Source organism: Mytilus edulis, chromosome 5 (assembly GCF_963676685.1).
Source record: "Mytilus edulis chromosome 5, xbMytEdul2.2, whole genome shotgun sequence".
NCBI lineage: Eukaryota > Metazoa > Mollusca > Bivalvia > Mytilida > Mytilidae > Mytilus > Mytilus edulis.
Window position 1 is genome coordinate 93,576,138 of NC_092348.1, and position 16,292 is coordinate 93,592,429.

Sequence of the window (16,292 nt, forward strand, 5' to 3'; positions counted from 1 at the left end):
CATTTTTTTGTACATTAGCAATCAGCCTTTAATAATTTGATCTTTTGATCTAATGTCTTAAATAATAAGTACATGCATGCTGAAGGACGCCTCTGGGTGCAGGAGTTTCTCGCTACATTGAAGACCCATTGGTGGCCTTCGGCTGTTGTCTGCTCTATCGCGGGTTGTTGTCGCTTTGACACATTCCCCATTTCCTTTCTCAATTTTATAACTATAACTGCTTTGGTCATGATAAGTATTGAAAGATTGTCTAAACATTAATTCTCCCACCTATTGCCTTATCATAATGTAGGATCTTTAATCTTAAGAGTTAATCATGCATAATGTATACATTTAATATCATAGTTTCCAGTTTATTTTTTTTGTGTAGTGCCAGCATGTATCTTTATAACCAAAGTCTACATATATTATAAGTGCACATTTGAATTACATCAACATCAATATTTCATACAATATATATATTAACAAAACTATGAGACAGAATAGCCAAGACTGAGGTGTTGTAATGAAAATTTAAAAACAGTTCCTTCATAATATAAGTTCCAAAAGGAAAAAACATTCTGGAATATTATTTCCACAGGAATAAATATTACAGTATATGTTCCTAACGGAATAAATAGTATAGAATATTTGTTCCAACAGGGATAGGTATTCTGACATTGTTTATAACAAAGTTTCCAGTGGAACTTCTGTTAGGCGGAATAAATATACGTTGACCTAACAGAAGTTCCACTAGAAACTTTATTATAAACAATGTCATAATACCTATTCCTGTTGGAACAAATATTCTATACTATTTATTCCGAAATGGATTTTTTGAAAGAGCAATTTTGTCCACAACTTAAACATGTTAAAACAAAACGATTATTATTATACCTATTCCTGTTGGAACAAATATTCTATACTATTTATTCCAAAATGGATTTTTGAAAGAGCAATTTTGTCCACAACTTAAACATGTTAAAACAAAACGATTATTTTACATTTGCTACAGGCTTATGAAAGTATGTCAGAACAGAGACATATATAATACAATTTGTAAATTGTATTATATGTATCTGGTATGAAGAAGCCAAAAAACAACATCAAAATATATTTAAAGGTCCCCTTTTTAGGACTATGAGAGTCATCTTGCATGTCGTAAATCCCCCATAAGAATGTAGGTCGGTATGTATTTGGCAAGAATTTTTGTTAGTCTAGGATCGGGGTTAGGGCAAAATTCTATGGAAATGTACTTTTACGATCCTTTATTTTTCCTCAACCATTAAGACATAATGATTGAATGCTTCATAGTTAAATGGCAGCTTGAACTTACCTATAATTTTGAAAACAGTGACAACAATCTATCAGGAAGATAGTCAGGAGAGACTAAAGGGAGATAAAAGTAGCCTGGAATTTAAGGCGTACGAGAAAACGCAGGTTCGACCCGGGATACAGGACCAATCGAAAACGAAAGTAGAAAAAAACCCACTGATCTTTAAGTGGCATTTTGATTTTAGATGTATGAATCAAAAATTGTCAATAAAACATGGTCGTTTCTGAAGGCATTTTTATCTGTCATAGGGGTTTTTCTATCCACACTCGTAGGAACAAACTTTTAAGAAAAAGGGGGGTGTAATTTTTTTTTTGTGCGAGTCAGATTTGTGTGTATGTTTAGACGCTATCAATCATTTTTCTTTCTTCATATCTTAACACTCTAAGGTATGGAGTATATTTGGATTCAGCTACTTGACCACAATATGTTTTTCCATCGAATTGAGGATCATAATATTTTTTATGAAAAAAAAGAAACCCTGGCCCCTCCTTTAAATTATGATCGTTTCCTTTCGATATTTTTCGTATGAGTGTGGATATTTAAACCCTCATCGGCAGAAACAAGTGCCTGTGGGTGTCAAACGTGATGATGATCGCATCTGGCCATTGTTTAAAACATCATGATAAGGGAGCTACCATTTGATTTTTATGAGGGGGGCTAGGATGAAATTTGAAAAAAAATAGGCAGGACAGGAGTTTTGAGTAAAAAAAAAGGCAGGATGAGACACTTGCAAAAAAAAAAGTCAGGACGACAATTTAGGTTAAAAAAAAAGTCGGGATAAACTAAAACAAAAAGGCAGGACCGAACAGAGTGAAAAATAAAATAAAAAGGCAGGCGGACAGATCGAGATTACAGCTTAAAAAAATGCAGGACAAAATTTGTCATCCTAGCCCCCCCCCCATAAAAATCAAATGGTAGCTCCCTAAATGATATTCTAAACTCATTGTCTAAAAAAGTTATCCGTTTGAAAGTTTAATTGATTACGTATTTTTTTTTTATGTCCAAATGCACTGAAACCCAGACTGGTTTCCCATTATCAATGTGTGTCGCCATCGAAGACTGCCACTATTTTGTTGTGTGTTTCTTGTAATATTTTTTTTATTACACATGTTACATATCGATTGTCTGTGTATTGCATATGCTATTGTTTATAATGATATTGTGTGTATGCTATATGCCCTGCTGGGTCCCTAATTTAGTAAATAAAGATATTCTATTCTATTCTATTCTATTCATACCACATCGTCTTATACCTATCTACAGACTGGTACCTTACAATCATTCCATACACCACATATAGTGGACCTGCTGCTCAGAATTTGAGAAACGGACCCACTCACCACGAAATTGAGATTAACGGACATGTAAATCTTGCAAGGAACCCCTATACCAAATGTAGTTATACTATTGATCCCAATAAGTGAGAAATTCACATGACAAAACAAATAAAACCTCTTTTTTTTAAATCGCTGAACAACAGAAATTAAGTAAAGAACAATTGCATGTGCCAGACTGATAGTTGTAACATCATGAGATAAGATAAGGAAACTTTATTTTGATTCGGCATAAGTACAAATATACAACACCAGCTCTAAGGAGCTTTTGACCGAATATAAAAACATATAAATAACATAAAAACAGTTTAATTTGACATATAAAAAAAAATAATGAAACATTAATCTAGGCATAATTCAATATGTCATCTCACATTAATTTGTGGATATGTCATCCCTCATTAAAGTCTGAACATGTCATTGTTCATTAATTTCTGGACATGTCATCCCTCATTAATATCTGGATATGTCATCTCAAATTAATTTGTCGATATGGCTTTCCTCATTAATTTCTGGACATGTCATTATTCATTAATTTCTGGACATGTCATCTCTCATTCATATCTGGACATGTCATCCCTCATTAATATGTGGATATGTCATCCCTCCTTAATATGTGGATATGTTATCTCTCATTAATTTGCTGACATGTGATCCCTCATTCATATCTGGACGTGTCATCTCCCAGTCATCGCTCATTTATTTTTGGACATGTCATCTTTCATTAATTTCTGGACGTGTCATCTCTCATTAATTTCTGGACATGCCATCCCTCATTAATTTTGTCATTTTTGGATGTGTTATATTTCATTATTTTGTTGATATGTTATCTTATTATTTTTTGAGAAAATGTCACCTCTCATTAATTTTTGGATGTGTTATCTTATAAATTTTTGAGGATATGTTATCTCTCATTAATTTTTTGGACATGTTTTCTCTAATTTTTAAAGTTGTGGTTTTGTCATCTCTTATTAAATTCTTGATAAATTATCTTATTATTTTTTTAGGATATGTCATGTCTCATTAAATTTCTGGATATGGCATCTCTCATTAATTTGTGGATATGTCATCTCTCATTAATATGTGGACATGTCATCTTTCTTTAATTTGTGGACATGTCATCTCTCATTAATTTGTGGACATGTCATCTCTCATTAATATGTGGATATGTCATCTTTCATAAATTTGTGGATATGTTATCTCTCATTATTTTTGGACGTGTCATCCCTCATTAATTTCTGGATATGTCATCTCTCATTAATTTCTGGATATGTCATCCCTCATTAATTTCTGGATATGTCATCTCTCATTAATTTGTTAATATGTTATATCTCTTTAAATTCTGGACATGTCATCTCTCATTAATTTGTGGATACATGTATGTTCCCTCATTCACTTCTTGATATGTCATCTCTCATTAATTTGTGGACATGTCATCTCTCATTCAATTCTGGATATGTCATCTCTCATTAATTTGTGGACATGTCATCTCTCATTAATTTGTGGATATGTTATCCCTCATTAATTTCTGGATATGTCATCTCTCATTATTTTGTGGACATGTCATCTCTCATTCAATTCTGGATATGTCATCTCCCATTAAATTCTGGACATGTCATCTCTCATTAATTTCTGGATATGTCATCTCATTAATTTCTGGATATGTCATCTCTCATTCAATTCTGGGTATGTCATCTTTCATTAATTTGTGGACATGTAATGTCTCATTAATTTGTGGATATGTCATCTCTCTTTAAGTTTTAGACATGTCATCTCGCATTAATTTCTGGATATGTTATCCCTCATTAATTTCTGGATATGTCATCTCTAATTAATTTGTGGATAGGTCATCCCTTATTAATTTGTGGATATGTTATCTCTCTTTAAGTTTTGGACATGTCATCTCGCATTTATTTCTGAACATGTCATCTCTCATTAATTTCTGGATATGTTATCCCTCATTAGTTTCTGGATATGTCATCTCTCATTAAATTCTGGATATGTTATCTCTTATTAATTTGTGGACATGTCATCTTGCATTAATTTCTGGATATGTCATCTCTAATTAATTTCTTGATATGTCATCTCTCATTAAATTCTGGATATGTCATCTCTTATTAGTTTTTTGGATATGGCATCTCTCATTAATTTGTGGATATGTCATCTCTCATAAATATGTGGATATGTCGACTTTCATTAATTTGTGGATATGTCATCTCTCATTGATTTGTGGATATGTCATCTCTCATTGATTTGTGGATATGTTATCTCACTAATTTGGGGTTATGTTATCTCTTTAAATTCTGGATATGTCATCTCAATAATTTGTGGTTATGTTATCTCTTTAAATTCTGGATATGTCATCTCTCATTTATTTGTGGATATGTCATCTCTAATTAATTTCTGGACATGTCATCCCTCATTAATTTCTGGATATGTCATCTCTTATTAGTTTTTTGGATATGGCATCTCTCATTAATTTGTGGATATGTCATCTCTCATAAATATGTGGATATGTCGGCTTTCATTAATTTGTGGATATGTCGGCTTTCATTAATTTGTGGATATGTCATCTCTCATTAATTTGTGGATATGTTATCTCATTATTTTTGGACGTGTCATCCTTCATTAGTTTCTGGATAAGTCATCTCATTAATTTGTGGTTATGTTATCTCTTTAAATTCTGGATATGTCATCTCTGATTAATTTCTGGATATGTCATCTCTCATTAATTTGTGGACATGTCATTCCTCATTAATTTGTGGTCATGTCATCTCATTAATTTGTGGTTATGTCATCTCTCATTAATTTGTGGACATGTCATCCCTCATTAATTTGTGGTCATGTCACCTCTCATTAATTTCTGGATATGTCATCTCTAATTAATTTGTGGACATGTCATCCCTCATTAATTTGTGGTCATGTCACCTCTCAATAATTTCTGGATATGTCATCTCTTATTAGTTTTTTGGATATGGCATCTCATTAATTTGTGGATATGTCATCTCTCATAAATATGTGGATATGTCAGCTTTCATTAATTTGTGGAGAAGTTATCTCTCATTATTTTTGGACGTGTCATCTCTCATTAATTTTTGGACATGTTATCCCTCATTAATTTCTGGATATGTTATCTCTCAATAAATTCTGGATATGTCATCTCTCATTATTTTGTGGATGTCATCCCTCATTAATTTGTGGATATGTTATCTTATTAATTTTTGGACATGTCATTCCTCATTAATATTTGGACATCTCATCTCTCATTAAATTCTAGACATGTCAGCTGGTAATTTTTAAATATCAATAGAAAATTTACTTGTGTGGTTAGGTTTTGTATTGCAGACATCCCTTTTTATATTTTCATTTATACAAGTTTATGTGTATGTTATTTTGTAATAAAAGAATGAGAAACAACATAAAAAAATTCCATTAACTAATATGAAAAATGATGTGTTGGAAAAATGTTACCAATACCCTGCTTATCTTTGAGGATCTTTTAACTACTGCGAAAATCATACAATTCAGTTTGGATGATTAGTTTCATATTTTTATCCATCAATACATTATTCAACCCCTATTATATAGTATTAAAGTGAGGTTTAGTTATGGATAGTTAAAAAAATGATATAAACTTTGAGGTGGCAATATGATCACTTTCTTTCTTGTCCAACACGTTGCTTAATATAAAGTACATCCTATCCCTTGAGTGTGGATGGATGGATTGCTGTTTAGTGTCCAGTGGCAATTTAACTACATATAATGGCTGTGGACATGAAAATGTGATATGAATATAGACTTGCTTTGTACTAGACTGACACCAAAGACATAATTTGAATGTGGAATAAACATAAGAATATGGGGTATGACTGCCAATAAGACATCTCTCCAGAGACCATAAGACACCTCATGGACTTAAAATTAACATGGAAGCATTCCACAGGAAGACATGTCATCCTACTCAAACACATTATTTTGACTCTGAGTGGGGCAGTCTTTGCTCTTCCTCTTAAGAATGTACTTAGGTGAGGTTTTGGAATTTGTGTCAAATGTTCGGACTCCTTGGTGTTTTTCCATACAATACAATGTAAAATATTTTGCCCCATAACACCTATTTATTTTTTCATATAAGACTTAATAGCTCATGAAAGGTTATTTATCAAAATTTAAGAAGATTCTTAATTTTTTTTCTTTTGTTTTGAGACCTAATAATACCAATGCAAATATAAGGTAAAAGTCTGAGTCAGCCTTTTCCCGCCATATTTTAAATCTCAAATATCTCGAAAAGGAGGTCCATGACCTATCAATATTTTCAGCTTATTTTTATCCTTAATTGATGCTCTACCAGCTTATAGTATCAATTTTAATTTCTTAATTTCTTAATTTTCACCTAACCTCACCTAAGTACTTCCTTAAATGCAGCTAACTAAGCATAGAAACTGAAAATCCCAATTTTCAAGTCTTTGGTGTGGCTTGGTTAGGTATCAAACCCACAACCTCCTGCACTCCAGGTGAGACCACTACCAAGTGACCACTAAGCTGCTCATTGAGTATGGACAACAGGTCAACAAACAGACAAATAAACAAACAGACATGCACTCACTTTACATCTTCACAAATTACAAAATTTCTTCACACAATTTAGTTAAAACAAAGATTCAAAACTAAGTGGTTTATTATTTTTATACTACAAATAAAATATCCACCTTAGTATATACATTAAAAATTCTGTATTCAATAATCAGTACTTTGTTATCACTTCACCAAATTCCATATAATCTGACATGAATACAGGTTCAGTTTTCTCACAGTATTTGTTTAGAATTAACCTGGACTGTGCCTCCTCTTGAAAAATCTTGAATTTACTCTGAAAAAATTAAAGAAAATTGTTTACAAAAATTCAGAATGATAATGTGATATAAGTTTAAAAGATAATTAATAGATATGACTTTGAGTATTGAAATGTCAAACTACCCATTAAAATAAATCTCTTTACATGTTAATCAGATGATTGGACAGAGCTTTTTACCATCTGACTATTGGATTGTTTGGCTATTTGGCTAGCCACAAAACCAGGTTCAACCCACCATTTTTTCTTACAATGTCCTGTAACAAGTCAGGAAATGGCAGTGATATCTTATAATTCATTTCTGTGTGTGTTGCATTGTCGTTTGTTTTTTGTTGCACTTCAAGTGTTTCTGTTGTTTCATTGTTCAAAAACTTTTCCTCTAATATTGAAGTGTTTCCTTAGGTTTTAGTTTGTTACTTGGATTTGTTTTCTCTCAATCTATTTATAACTTTTGAACAGCTGCCTTTTTACTTTTCCTGACAATCAGGTTTTTTTTTCGAGCTTCGACTTTAGTCGAAAAAGCGAGACTAAGTGATCCTACATTCTGTTTTCGGCGTCCACAAATATTCACTCTGTGGTTAAAGTTTTTGAAATTTTAATAACTTTCTTAAACCATTTTGGATTTCTACCAAACTTGGACAGAAGCTTATTTATGATCATAAGATAGTATCCAGAAGTAAATTTTGTGAAAATAAAATTCCATTTTTTCTGTATTTTACTTATAAATGGACTTAGTTTTTCTGGGGGAAAACATGACATTCACTCTGTGGTTTAATTTTTATAAAATTTTAATAACTTTCTTAAACTATCCTGGATTTCTATCAAACTTGGACAGAAGCTTATTTATGATCATAAGATAGTATCCAGAAGTAAATTCTGTAAAAATAAAATTCCATTTTTTTTCCGTATTTTACTTATAAATGGACTTAGTTTTTCTGCGGGAAAACATTACATTCACTCTGTGGTTAAGGTTTTTAAAATTTTAATAACTTTCTTAAACAATCCTTGATTTGTACCAAACTTGGACAGAAGCTTATTTATGATCATCAAATAGTATCCAGAAGTAAATTTTGTAAAACGATAAATCCATTTTTTCCGTATTTTACTTTAAATGGACTTAGATTTTCTGCCAGGAAACAACACATTCACTCGAGCTCTGTGGTTAAATTTTAAAGAATTTTGATAACTTTCTTATACTTTTTTTAATTTGTACCAAACTTGGACAGAAACTTGTTTATGATCAAAAGCTAGTATCTAGAAGGAAATTTTGTGAATATTTTGTACCTGTGTATCTGTATTTTACTTATAAATGGACTTAGTTTTTCTCCCAGTTTACATTGCAACTATATAGTTAAAGTTTTAAAAAAATTTATTAGATTCATAAGCTATCCTAGATTTTTTACAAACTTGGACAGAAGCTTCTTACAATCAAAAGATAGTATCAAGCGGAATATTTTTATTGATTTTTTCCTTCATTTTTGTTGAGCCTGCAATTTACAGCAAAAGTAGGCGAGACACTGGGTTCCGCGGAACCCTTACAAATTTTTTATTTTTAATATATCAACTTTTGAATTTAAAATGGGGACTACCCTTTTCTGACAAGAATCTTGTTATTTCTTTGGTGACAGCTAAGACACACAGTACGTACAATGTAACAATGTGCCTTCAAAACCACATCTATCGTGGTCAGGGCAATCATAGGTTGACGTCATTTTTTTTTTTAATTTAAAGTCTAAAGGGGATGATATTGGGATGTACTGTTTGAAAAATATTATCAACAAAAAAGCGCTAGAACAATTTAAAAAAATAATTGTAATAGGTTACTTACGATCCATGCTTTCTTCAGCTGACTGATAGTCCATTGATGCTGGAAAATACAAAAAGTTTTAAAAACAGTAATAAGTGTCTGATATGTTACTTGGTAAAATAATTTTGGTAATAAAAATGATTTTCTTTGTAATTTTGTAGCTTTACATGTAAATCAATTAATATCACCATATTCAAACAGCAAATTAACAATGAATCATTGGATATACCCCAGAACTATTTTTGAAATATCTGCTTTTAAATAATCAAGGAATAATTATCAAATTATATACTACAACCAGTTTAAAGATCATAAATGAAGAAAATAATCTGAAAATGAAAAAAATACACTTTTAAATAAAAAAATTGCTGCATCTGACAGAAGTGTTTTTTTTCTTCTGGATTTTCATATTGTTTTAATGTCACATGACAAATTAAATTGTTCCAGTAAATTGATCATTTTATTGAAAAATTGCAAGTGTACTTACATGGTTCACCCATCATCTCATTATACTGCCTAACCTACAAAACATGAAACAAGGCATTATAAAAACAAATAAATTATGAACCATTTAATAATCAATTCAATATTCACTTTAACACAAAATCCTTTTATTATCTTTTAATAGAAAGCTGATTGTGTTATCAAAGGTTTGGGTTACTGCACTATATGCTCTAGTCTTGTGATTATTGTCTATAGTTGCTTAAGCTTGCTAAAGTTTATAACAACAAGAATGTGTCCCAAGTACACGGATGCCCCATCTGCACTATCATTATTTATGTTCAGTGGGTCGTGAAAATGGGATAAAATCTCTAATTTGGCATTAAAATTAGAAAGATCATATCATAGGGAACATGTTTACTAAGTTTCAAGTTGATCAGACTTCAACTTCATCAAAAACTAAATTGACTAAAAACTATAACCAAAACTTCAACCTGAAACAGGACAGACGAAGGGACGAACAGAAGGACAAACGAACGGATGGACGAACAGACAGACGAACGAATGGATGCACAGACCAGAAAACATAATGTCTATAAATGGGGCATAAAAATATCTTTTGTACATGGATATGAATGCTTTAATTTATATTATGAAAATTATTAAAGCAAATATATTAAAAACTATATACAAATGTAATAATAAAACATTTTACAGAAAAAAACAAAATCAAAGCATCTCATGAAATTAGATGAAATCAAAACTTACAGTGTTAATATAATACATGTACACAGTTACATGTATTGCACTAACATTTAAGATTACATATTTGCTACATGACTTGAAACAACCGAGAATAGTCACCATCATTTAAGATAATTATCATGAGTTGAATATTTCGTTACAGTTTTATTGATTAACTTAAAATTAAACAAGTTTAATTAACTTACTGATTCTTCGTGTTGACGTCTTGCCTGATTGACCAGGGCTTCTCTCTGTAAAAGTCTATCTTTTATTTCCTGTAAGTCTTCTTTCGTAGCTTCTATTTCAATCTTTACATGACCCTCTTCTTTTCCCATTGTTATCTTACTTCCTTGTTTTTCTTTCAAAAGTCTCCTTATATGGATTCCCTTCTTCCCAATGAAATTCCCTACATCTTCTGGCCTTAAAGATTTTAAGTGCATATCTAATTTCTCCAATGGTACAGCAGGTGTCATTGGTTCTTCCTTAGCGCCATCTTTGACCTCCTCTTTTATGGGAGGTTCTGGGGGCGGATTTAATAATGAAGTATCTTTATCTTTATCGAACTTGTAGAAAACATAAAGAAACCTATTAGCACTATTAAGTCTACTAGATAATTGTCCACGTTCCTTCAAAACATGTAATATATCTTTAAGATGTCCATATTCGTCTTTTGTTTTGTCAAAGTTTGTTTCAATATAATTGTCAAAATATTTATAACATTCATCTGCCACTTCATCAGTTATTAGTTCTGCCCACCTTGTATCTAAAATTGATAAATAATAAAATAAACTGCAGTGAAATCTTTCTAAAATGAAAATATGTAAGATTGACAACTTCTGTAAGTTAACCAAACTTTTTTACAAAACCTTTGTCTAAATCAGAACAAATTCATCAGTCCTACAAAGGGTGGGTCTCATTGGGGTCTAAGCGTGACAGGGGATTGCCGATTTTTTGTTAGCGTGACACGTAAGAGTCATATTATTGTGCCGAGAAAGAGTCTAGTGGGACACAGGACATTACAAAAAAATTAGAATTTTCTTACATACAGAGTGTAATCATGATACGGGAATCTGACAAAACAGTAAGCGAGATCCATGGTCAGAACCCCCAATGAGACCCCCCAAAGGGGTTGAGTTTAAGTTTAACTGTATGTAAAAGGTATGGTAGTCTGAGATTGATCTGATGGGTGAAGGTTGGTAAAGGAACAATGAGATACATGTACAAATTGTAACAGACAGCTTTTTATACTGAATACGAAAAGTGTCAACCTTAGCTTTGAGCAGCAATTTCTTCTTTGTAAACATTGTAATCGTAGAATAAAAGAATATAAACAAGTTCACAGGGAAAAAAATTAACGGTCGCCCAGTCACCATTGGCAACCAGAAATTGACCTGGGCGATCTTTTTACTCAGTTGTGGTCATGGAGGTTGCCACTCCAAAACATATTTTTCAACAAATAATGAAATATCAAATATGTGAAGGCTGTTTAAAGAAATCTAAGGATTGCTGTAGTAATTTAATGAGATTGACATAAATCAGTGCTATATCTAATATAGATGTTGTGAATTTTGTATATATGATGCCCTGCCAGCGGAAAAAATGTTACTTCATTAATATTAGACCCTATTTTTTCTTTATTTTTTTTATTTCACTTAAAGCTACTGAGTTGTTGTTTTGTTTGTGTCTTGAACTTTATGGACTACTCATATTCAACTGCACTACCAGAAATGCTGTCAGATGCTTGAGAAAAACAAGACACACATCATTTCAAAGACAGACTGTTTAAATTATGTGTCCTAGTTGTTGCAGGACCTATCACAATCTACAGAGTTAAATGCATTTGTTTTTTTAGAAATTTTTACAATTTCTTGATCTTGAGGTGGATTTGTATAGTCGGAAATGATGCCAGAATATTCCTTGACCACTATAAATTTGAAATTTTTAAAAAGTTTGTTGGTACAAATTGTTTGTAGGACTTCACTTCACTTCAGAGCCCTCTATTATCCCTTGTAAAAGTAATTTTCTGGTATAACCCCTTACAAGAAAATTTTCAAAGTGTCTTATGTGCTCACTCCAAAAATGTGGTAGAATATATAGTCAAGCATGCAGTTGGTGGCCATTGGCGGATCCAGAAATTTTCATAAGTTGGGGCCCACTGACTGACCTAAGAGGGGGCCCGCTCCAGTCACCCTTCAGTGATTCCCTATATAAGCAACCAATTTTTTTCCCAAAAAGGGGGGGGGGGGACCTGCCCCCCCCTAAATCCGCCTATGGTGGCTTGGCTGCTTATACAGGAAGAAGAATACATGTCATTTCAACTGCAAACATGAACTGTGCCTTTCATAAAGAAATTTGATGTCATTAAGCAAATGTCACAATGCAAATGTCATAATGTCCTTTAACCTGTTTTCCCCAATTTTTTTACCCCAGGTCAACCAGGAAAGTTCATTCATTTGCATAGCCAGAAATTAGTAGTGGTTTTGCTAATTAATATTCATAATATGTAAATGAGAATTGTACCACGTGATAATACTTTGAACTGGACTGGCTTGATAGGCTTGATATCATTAAAATCTTTAAAACACGGATATTATAAGTTGCCCGTCACAGAGTCCTTATTTACAATCACTTTGATATTTCCGTAAAGTTGTCAGGCGGTCAAAATCAAAACAATAAACGCGAATTTAGTGAATTTTTCGTGCTTTCGTGAGTTTATTCTTCTTCAAATAGTGACATTTTAATTTTGCGTGGGAACCTAGAGTTCAACGACTACACATACAAGGTTTGGACTTGCTTATTCTTTGGAAATTCAAGTTTCATATTTCACCCCGGCAACCTGTTTTTGTAATGACCTTGTAAGCCAATTTTCAACACGAAGTTTGCAAATTTGACGTTTCAGCCATTTTAGCCTGTATTTTACACTGCAATGTTAAAAGCCTCTCGCTTCGATTTTTAAAATAGCTCAGGAACCTGTATTTTTGCAACAACAGTCATTATGTTTCGTTTAAATGGTGTATATTGTTGTGTATATTCATTTTCTGCCCCGGCAACCTGTCTATCAGTTAAATTAAAATTAAAACAGACATTTTTTCAAAATTCCCTATCATTTTAATGTATTTCCGTGACCCGTATCCGATTTCTTTAGTATAATATTCAAATAAGCAAAGTGGCGTTGATTTCTGGATATGGGGAACTTGTCTATTCCAAGAAGACCACACAAAAATAATGTGAAAAGAAAGTTGCATGCAAGGAGGAAGTGTTTTTTTTCCTGTGAAGCAGAAAGAATAACACCTGTACTTATATTATAGAATATATTAACAACAAACTTAACCTTTTGATTTTCTGATACGTTTCTGCTGGATTTTTTCTGGTAAAAACCTAAAAATATCATCGTCTGGTCCGCATGTACAAATGGCCTCGCCTACTTTGTGGAAATATTGCTTTGTGAATTTAGCTCTTAAAATGTTCATTAATTGCTGGAATCTTGCTCGCCATCTGGCACCGTGTTTCATGCACTGTGGTTCATTGAGATAATCTAACTCTGACATGTTATATTTTGGAACCAACAGCAAACACGAAAATTGGAAATCCCCCTTCCTATAAAAAGAAACCAGTTACGGTTCCCGTTCCGGTGGGCAAATTGGTTAACTCGGACTTAAAGTAAAACTCGACCTACCACTATTTGAATTTTGAAATAAAGTGAAAAAACAAGGTCTATGTTTCGTTGATTGTTAAATTTTTTGAACTTTTTTTTCAACATTAAAATTGAGAATGGAAATGGGGAATGTGTCAAAGAGACAACAACCCGACCAAATAAAAAACAACAGCAGAGGGTCACCAACAGGTCTTCAATGTAGCGAGAAATTCCCTCACCCGGAGGCGTCCTTCAGCTGGCCCCTAAACAAATATATACTAGTCCAGTGATAATGAACGCCATACTAATTTCCAAATTGTACACAAGAAACAAAAATTAAAATAATACAAGACTAACAAAGGCCAGAGGCTCCTGACTTGGGACAGGCGCAAAAATGCGGCGGGGTTAAACATGTTTGTGAGATCTAATTTTTTTATTTGTTACTTAATTTTAACAACTGCACCATGTAAGACTATACAAATCCTTGGAATCATCTGCGTACAACAAGGGAAGCTTTAGGACGTCGATTTGATGTTCCTTTTGTCCATCAATGATATTGGGGATAAAAGTCAAAGTCTAATAAACTCAAGTTTATATGGCATATGTCAGACAGACACATAATCCTTATATAAGTTATACTTACTTAGTTATGTAGTCGGTTGGGAATTATACTTACCTATAGTTTTGTTGACCTGTAGTGAATAAGGTAGAGATAATAATTGACTCACAAAGGTTCTCATCAGTAATCAGTTTGGTCAACGATGTGAAAGAAGACATTTTTAAAGTATTTTTACCTAGATATGTTCACCTATCCATGGCATGACATGCTGGATGCTGATATAGATGATGCCCTCTCACAAGTTGGTGAATTTGAACGCATATAGCCTATTTCACTTGAAATAAAGGATGCAACAGACACATTCAAGTATGCCTCATAAATATAGTTGACCTATTGTTTATAGTTGGGTTTTTTTTTAGAAACAAACGTTACCAGGAAATTAAACATTGACCAATGAACCATGAAAATGAAGTCAAGGTAAGATGATACCTGCCAGACAGACATATAACCTTACTATAATTCTATTTATCTCCTGGTAACAGGAAGCTGGAAGACACGTCACCCTATCCTACCCTAACATTATTCTGTCTCCTGGTAACAGGCAGCTGGAAGACATGCCATCCTTCCTTACCCTGACATATCATTCTGTCTCCTGGTAACAGGCAGCTGGAAGACATGTCACCCTACCCTGATATATTATTCTGCCTCCTAATAACAGTCAGCTATAAGACATGTCACCCTACCCTACTCTGACACATTATTCTGTCTCCTGGTAACAGGCAGCTGGAAGACATGTCACCCTACCCTACCCTGTCATTATTCTGTCTCCTGGTAACAGGCAGCTGGAAGAGATGTTACCCTTCCTTACCCTGACATATCATTCTGTCTCCTGGTAACAGGCAGCTGGAAGACATGTCATCCTACACTGACACACTATGCTGTCTCCTTGTAACAGGCAGCTGGAAGACATGTCACCCTACCCTACCCTAAAATTATTCTGTCTCCTGGTAACAGGCAGCTGGAAGACAGTCACCCTACCCTGACATATAATTATGTCTCCTGGAAGACATGTCACGCTACTCTGACACATTATTATGTCTCCTGGTAACAGGTAGCTGGAGGACATGTCACCCTACCCTACCCCGACATTATTCGGTCTCCTGGTAACAGGCAGCTGGAAGACATGTCACCCTTCCTTACCCTGACATAGCATTATGTCTCCTGGTAACAGGCAGCTAGAAGACATGTCACCCTACCCTGACACCTTATTCTGTCTCCTAGTAACAGGCAGCTATAAGACATATCACCCTACCCTACTCTGACACATTATTCGGTCTCCTGGTAACAGGCAGCTGGAAGACATGTCATCCTACCCTACCCTGAAATTATTCTGTCTCCGAGTAACAGGCAGCTGGAAGACATGTCACCCTTCCTTACCCTGACATATCATTCTGTCTCATGGTAACAGGAGCTGGAAGACATGTCACCCTACCCTGACATATTAATCTGCCTCCTTGCAACAGTCAGCTGGAAGACTTGTCATCCTACCCTACTCTGACACATTATTCTGTCTCCTGGTAACAGGCAGCTGGAAGACATGTCACCCTAC

At 33.4% G+C, this 16,292-nt stretch overlaps 2 protein-coding genes across 3 annotated transcripts in view; both read right to left on the reverse strand.

Moving 5' to 3' along the window:
• LOC139525587 (uncharacterized) overlaps positions 1–1,457 on the reverse strand; it is a 28,199-nt gene extending 26,742 nt beyond the window's left edge. Inside the window, exon 1 of one of the 2 annotated variants that reach the window (XM_071321078.1) lies at positions 1,316–1,457. The gene's annotated coding sequence lies outside the window, so the exon portion shown is untranslated. The remainder of the gene's footprint in view (positions 1–1,315) is intronic. The other variant, XM_071321079.1, reaches the window with a different exon arrangement.
• Positions 1,458–7,306: 5,849 nt separating this feature from the next.
• LOC139525585 (uncharacterized) lies at positions 7,307–14,110 on the reverse strand. Its single transcript, XM_071321075.1, has 5 exons — positions 13,822–14,110; positions 10,697–11,253; positions 9,793–9,826; positions 9,327–9,365; positions 7,307–7,516 (listed from the first exon to the last, which is right to left on the reverse strand). Exons 1-5 carry the CDS (start codon positions 14,036–14,038, stop codon positions 7,512–7,514), a joined length of 852 nt encoding a protein of 283 aa, XP_071177176.1. The 5' UTR covers positions 14,039–14,110; the 3' UTR covers positions 7,307–7,511.
• Positions 14,111–16,292: the final 2,182 nt, after the last annotated feature.

What these genes read in the sequence shown, in the direction of transcription:
- LOC139525585 (XM_071321075.1), bottom strand. Translation starts at nt 14,038, where the DNA reads ATGTCAGAGTTAGATTATCTCAATGAACCACAGTGCATGAAACACGGT. An exon ending in GACGTCAACACGAAGAATCA is followed by an intron (nt 9,827 to 10,696) that starts GTAAGTTAATTA and finishes CATGTTTTGTAG; the next exon opens with GTTAGGCAGTATAATGAGAT. An exon ending in TGAGATGATGGGTGAACCAT is followed by an intron (nt 9,366 to 9,792) that starts GTAAGTACACTT and finishes TGTATTTTCCAG; the next exon opens with CATCAATGGACTATCAGTCA.